Below are 7159 nucleotides of genomic sequence, written 5' to 3' on the forward strand. Positions count from 1 at the left end.
CTAGGGAGATATTTTTCTCCAGACACCAAAGAGGAGTAACGAACAACTCAAGATGACCGAAACCTACAGTCCCCCAGAAGGTGAATTGTCACCATTTCACATCATCCTAATTTTCATGATTATAGGCATTGAATGCATCGTTGATATTGTTGCAAATGGGTTCATTGTGGCTATGGATTCAGTTGAATGGATTCAGAATAAGGCAGTTTCCACAAGTGGCAGGATCCTGTTTTTCCTGAGCGTATCAAGACCAGTTCTTCAAAGCTTCATGATGCTAGAAATTACCTTCAGCTCAACAGCCCCCCATATTTATAAACAAGATGTTGTAAATGATACATTCAAAGTAAGTTTCATGTTTTTAAATTATTGTAGTCTCTGGGTTGGTGCCTGGCTCAGTTTCTTCTACTTCATGAAGATTGCTGATTTCCCGTACTCTCTTTTCCTCAAGCTGAAGTGGAGAATTACTGGATTGATGCCCTGGTTACTATGGCTATCAGTGTTTATTTCCTTGGGCTACAGTGCTCTCTTCTCCAATGTCACCCACACCATATATTGTAACAATTCTTTTCCTATCCACTTGTCCAACTCCACTAAGAGAAAATACATCACTAAAACCAATGTGGTCAACCTGGTTCTTCTCTATAACCTGGGGGTCTTCATTCCTCTGACCATGTTCACCCTGGCGGCCACACTGCTCATCTCTCTCAAGAGACACACCCTCCACATGCAAAGCAATGTGGCTCCAGGGACCCCAGCATGGAGGCCCACTTGGGGACCATCAAGTCTATCAGCTACTTTCTCATTCTCCACATTTTCAATGCTGTTGCTCTATTTCTCTTTATGTCTCACATCCTTGATGTCAACCATTTCTGGAATATTCTGTGCAAAATCATCATGGCTGCCTACCCTGCTGGCCACTCCATTCTACTGATTCAGGACAACCCTGGATTGAGAAGAACCTGGAAGCAGCTTCAGCCTCGAGTCCATCTTTACCTAAAAAAATAAACTCTATGGCTGACACCACAAGGGTACCACAGCACCTAGCCCAAACAGCTCTGCCTTTCTCTCACCTAGGCCTCCCATTCCCATCTCTTTTCTTCCCCAAAGCTGATCTGATTCTTTCACCTGGTGTGGGTTTTTTGTATAGGAGCTTGATCTTCATTTCTCTCTTTTGCTTCATGGGTACATCACAACCTTTGTGATGCTTAACATATTCTTTACCTGGGCCTTCTGATTCTACCTCTCTTGCTCTAAATAAAGCAGTGGTTCTAGACACTGGCTCCAAATGAGAATCTCTAAGAGAATTGTGGAAATTCCAATGTCCAGACCTGACTAGATCAGGTAAGTCAGAATTTCTGGTGTTGGAACTTAGACAACTTTTTAAGTTTTCCAGATGATTCTGATGTGCAGCCAGAGTTGATACAGCCATCTAAGCAAAGGAAGGCTTTGCAACCTGAGTTCTTGACAACTTCTCTCCTTCCCCATCTACATGCCTTTTAAACAGATTCAGATTCTTCAGCAAGCTTTCTGAGTAACAGCTGGAAATGCATTTTGTCTCCACTCTCCAAAGACATAACCTGAATGATATGGAAATACCTACCAAAATCAAGAGGACATAAAAAAACCTTTAACCTGAAAATTATTGTCTAAGAATTTTTCCTATAAATAAGTTATAGTCATATATATGCACATATGTGAAAACATCTGCAGGAAGAGCTTCATTGCACACTATTCATTAAGAAGGGGACCCGTATATCTCAAATGGAATATTATGTAAACATTTTAAAAGTGAGACAGATGCATGTGTCCTAAAATGAAAATATTTCCAATATATCGTTAAGCACAAAAAGCAAGGAGGTATTTATCATTTATATTCTTTTTATGGAACATACCTATATTTCTTGTGTCTACGTGCATAAGAATAAAGTTTCTGGAAGGATGTACCAAAATGATCAACAGAGGACGTCTGAGTAGTGGCACTGAGTATGTGTGGATAAATGAAACATTTACACTACATTTTCTTCCTTTCTGCATTGTTTGAACTGTTTAGAACATGTCTGCATTAATTTCAAAAATTTTAAAGATTTATACTGATTTTTTTGTATAAGAGAGAGAACAGGTAAATAGGAAAGTTTTGAGGGAGAGAACTGAACAGCCTAATTAATGACTGAGCCTCTCACTATGTCTGTTTCTATTTAAAAAATGCAAACCTCCCAAATCATGAATTAATTGTCTCTCACTATCTCCTATTTTCCATTTTATTCATTCACCCAAGGGCTGCCATGGGAAGGTCATGGGCTTTCAATCCATTGCCGTATCTATACTCTCTGTCCTTCCCTTCGCTTCCCTTCATATCCGGTTTGGATTACTTGTGAAGTATTATACCCACATCTGTACAAATACTTGCAGTAATTACAGATGGAGTGAGATTATTTCTGAGATTTGCTTTAAGATAATTTGGCAAAGGGCACAGGAGAGAAGAGTAGAGAGGTTTGGATTAGTCATATGCCCATGATTTCTTTCAAACAACATCATGGGGGTTCTTGATATTAAGCCTATTTCAGAGTATGTTTGAAATTTTCCCTACTATAATTTTTATATGAATAGTAGAGTACTCTCATTTCCTGGCCCCTCTCCCTCTTTATCCTCACCACGTGGAAAACCTCACATCTAGATGAACTCCACTATTTAACACTCTACGTTTACTTCTAAGCAGCCTAGTGTTACTTGAGAGTGTTTCATAACAGAATGAACTTATGTTCGTACAGATTCAGGCTCTTCAGCCTCAAATGAGTAAACTCATTGCACATTTCTATCCCATGTTTCCCTGGAGAAGTTACTCATCAACTACCCAAAATGACTATCTCCCATCTTCTCCTCAAGTCCTAAAACCTGCAGCCCCCTTTCTCCCTGCTTCTTATTCCACTGATAAGTTGCCCTTACGTTCTTGATAAAAACCATTAGGAGGACATTCCTTCATCTTCCCATTAGCAAATTTATAAAACCACCAATTTTCTCCTGCAGTCCTAATATTTCAATAGAAAGCACGCCATGCTTACTCTAAAGTGCTTACTATAATGCCCACTGCCTCTCCCTGTTTCCAGATGTTTGGTCTGTTCCAGCCACAGTGGCAAAGGATGTTTTTTCATGACTGATGAAGAACTAGCATGTGATAATGCGACGACCATTCTCCAAAGGCCAGGAGTACTCTTGATGGGTGCCCACTCGGGTTATAACCGACATGTTTCTCTGTCCAATAAGTTTAAGAAGTGCTGTGTTACACCACTGGAGACAGACGTCCCACCACAGCTCTCCTCAGAGCCTTTCATTTGACAAGATGCACTGTGAACCTCCATTTGGAAATTTTAGAATGAGTTTCCACTTTCTGTGCTTTGAATGGGGTAATTTATTAGTAGACATAGAAATCAAACTTTGTTACTGAACATCCCTCCCTTTTGAACTTTCTAAGCTCTTTTACTTTCTTCCTTTTCCTTACTTTTCTAAAATGGTTCAAGTGCACTTTGTTGAATTGCTTATTTCCTTCCTTTTCCTAAACTTCAGGTAAAAAAAAAAAAATTTCATACTGAAGAGTATTCACTGAGGTTTCTACTAATTTAAAATCTTTGTTTAATTCATAAGTGCTTTCTTGTAAATCTAAAATGTGGAACATCTCTCTAATTGGGTCCTTTTTTTGCTTCCAATTCACCATCACTATTAGTATGATAAGCCCTAGAAAGCTGCCTCACTCATTTCTGTTAGATGACTGATAAAGTAACACCCCTGTATCACCTGCTGGCTCTTTAGTAGAAATAATTTCTTTCACTCAGCACCAGATCAAAGGTAACCTACAGTCAAGTTTAAAAGGGCAGATAGCAATGCACATAAAAAAAATGGAGACTAAAAATCAGCTGAAAACAAAATTCTGAGGAGTCAGTAATTAAGAGAATGCTCAGAGAAGGAAATTGAGTTGAACTTTTAAAAACAATTAAATTATTTAACATTAAAAGTAGTAGCAATAATAACAAAATATCCACAAGTTTGTAGTCTATAGACAAGGAATGGTAAGCATACTGACAGAGTAGTTAGGCACAAGTTGAAGTGCTAAGTCTCTGCCATCTACAATCTGTTTATCCTTGACCAAATAGCTAACCTTTCCAAATGTTAATTCCTTCATCTATAAAATGAGGGAGATGAGTGCTGATCTCACAGGAGAGTCCAGAACAATAAGTAAGATAATGCATTCATGGGAAATGACCGACACAAGATGGCTAGATTTGTTATTAAAAGGAGATGCATTGGGGAGAGCAACCGATGTTGGATCACCAATCTCCAGAACTTACTCTATAATACATTCACCATATAAAACTTACTCCACCTTCTCTTCCTATCTGCAAAGAATTAGGTTAAATTCCTTCTGAAATCGAGGCACTATTCCTCTTTCTTTTCAAGAAAACACAGAGGCTCTTAAAGGGTCTCGTTTTCTGAACTTCAATGTCTATGGACTTCTAAGAGAAAATAAAGGCAAAAGAGCAAAATGCGAAAAAAACCTTGAAAGTTTCAATCCAGGAAAGAGACGTTACTGATCCCTTGAATCTATGCAGGGCAGGTCCTGGACTTCAGGCTGTCATTAGTCATGTGCTGGAGTGGAAAGGGCCAGCATCCTGAGAGGAAAAAGGGTGAACTCCCCTCCCCCCATTTCATAACAATCAGTAAACATAGACACCCCTGGGGAAGTCCTGATTGGGCCAAAGCCTCAGCTGCACTAGCCAGTATTCCTTACATGTGCCATCCTTAAAGACTTCCAATAAGTAATAGGACTTTTTGTTGACGCCATGGAAGCCTTCCAGGTAAAAACATGAGTTTCAGATGTGAATGTTAGACATATCTCATTATTTATCTTTTGATCCCTATGGAGGATTTTATTATTGTTTTTTTTTAAAAAAGTATTTGATACTCAAAATGATGACGTGCTTCCTTGTACCTTAACAAGTGGATTTTGAATAATATACTGGATTTTGGTTTTTTTGTCTCGGTTTTTGTGGGGTTTTCTTTGTTTTTTGCTTTTTTGTTTGTTTGTTTGTTTGGGGGGGTTGGTCAACACAATCTCAGAAGAAAGAGGGGCAAATGAATTTGTTCAGTCTCACACTTAAAATGAAAATCCTTACACATAATAATAATTATTATTCAAGAACCTCTAAGTCTATTTCAGAAGTTTAATCTTATATTGCCCAACTCCTAATTCGAGGTCACAAAAATTGCCCCAAACTGGTTTTCTACAGGAACTTTCTAAGGACATTTTTGAACTGGGACATTGTCTCCACTGATAACAGCCTTGTTTTTGTTTTTGCGTTTGTTTTATGTCAGTGATTCTGTCACCTGTTCACTAACACACCTGCTAATTCCACTCTGTGACCCCTTGGGAAAATCTATCAACTCCTCAAATGGATTAAACAGTGGCAGCTCCTAATTTCCTTCCTTAGAAAACTTCCAGAAAGCTGAATTTGGTGAACGCTGCATGTTGGACTGAAAAAGAGAGGTTTTCATCAGTAAATTAAGTGGTCAGATAAGTGACCACTTAACTGACATCAGTTAAGTTTTTCTTAAAAAGAAACATCTATAAGGAAACTCTCAGCATGCGCTCTCCAAAGCTATGTGCGTGTCCCTCACCATTATCTCGGAAATTTAAAAAAAGAGCATAAGACCAATCACAGGAAAGATAAAAGCCAAATGTAGGCCACCCCAGCCAACTCGGACTTGCCTGCCAAGTAGTTAAGGAGACATGGTAGCTCAGTCCCCAGGAAGACCAGGGCTTGTATCACCATGGAGATATCACTCAGACCATTAAGTAATGAATGGGATTCTGTACAACAAAGAGAGCTGAACACAAAGATGAGCTGCTAGCACCAGGGGAGTGAGCCAGAGAAGGGACAGTCTAAGGGAGAGGAAAGGTGCCACACGGCTGGTAGGTGTCAAAGGGAAAGGATGAGGATTGCAGGCTGTGCCTCTGCAGATGGGAAAGATAGACCAGCCCAGACCACCTTCCTTCTGCCTTTAGCAGCCAGGCTCAAAGCAGGAGAGAGTGTCTTAAATGGGATGGATGTACATAAAACGAGTGAGTTTACCCAGAATTATGTTTTCACCCATGAGGTAGATGATGGGGGGGTGGGGGGGAATGCTACGCCAGTGTTAAACTAATTATTTTAAAATGTAAGTTGCTTTTTCACACACTCAATTTGAAAATTTAAAAATTCATTCCTACTTTATGTGGGAACTCATCTGAGATCTCAAAATACCCTCTCAGGGAACGCACCTGCACAGAAATCAATTCTAAACCCTGGACTGGAATCTGGAGTAAAATCACCTCGAGGCAAGGCCCAGAGCCAGTGAGAGACAGAGAATGAGAAGCGGGAGCAGATGAGATGGGCCCTCAGAAGTCATGCTAATGTCGGAAACAGGGATGACTTATGATGAGACTGACTTTGGAAAAGAACAGCAGAATGTGTGATGTGTCCAAGGTAGTCTTTCTCCCCACCTGCTCTCCCCAAGCAAACTCCTCCGTTCTCACCCCTCAAGTCCCCCAAAGAGCCAATGGCTTCCATATCCGTGTCTGTACTCCATCTCGCTCCTGATCCCCAAGCCCTCTCTATCCCCAGAGACCCTTCTCCTCATCTCCTTTTTGGTCCCCGATTTTTGCTGTGCCAAAGACTGTCTCTCATTATCCTCTGCCTTGCAAATGAAAGCTCTTTCAGTTTTAAGAACTATTATGGACTGGCATTGATAGCTGAGGTTAACAATAGTCCCCACCAGACTGCCTGTGAAATGTGGTTTCCTGAGAGGCTGGAGGCCTTGGGAATGCAAATCAGAAAATGATCCAATTGCCACTGACACTTACCAGAGAAAACTGTCATTTGCATCTCCGCTCCAGATCCCGGAGGGCTGCAAATAAATCAGTGGCTCATTCAAACCAGATCCTGGGCACAGACTGAAAGAAAGCTCGAGTGGAGGTGGATTTGGAAAAAGGAGTGAAAGGACAAAGTTCTGGAAAGTGGGACTGATGAGTCCATTTCACTGTCAAAATGGTCAGGGCAGGGCATTGCTCGGTGTCTAACCCTAAGCTGACTCTGAATTTTATCAACAGCATTCCTCTAGTTGAATGACT

At 40.4% G+C, this 7159-nt stretch overlaps 1 protein-coding gene across 1 annotated transcript; it reads left to right on the top strand.

The window, feature by feature from the left end:
- Positions 1–271: 271 nt before the first annotated feature.
- Positions 272–1005, top strand: TAS2R39 (taste 2 receptor member 39; the record flags this gene model as incomplete). The annotated part of the gene is given in 2 exon segments (XM_081038516.1): positions 272–731; positions 734–1005. Coding segments are annotated over 2 exon segments (732 nt in total).
- Positions 1006–7159: the final 6154 nt, after the last annotated feature.

Source organism: Rhinolophus hipposideros (genome assembly GCF_964194185.1).
Source record: "Rhinolophus hipposideros genome assembly, chromosome: 25".
NCBI lineage: Eukaryota > Metazoa > Chordata > Mammalia > Chiroptera > Rhinolophidae > Rhinolophus > Rhinolophus hipposideros.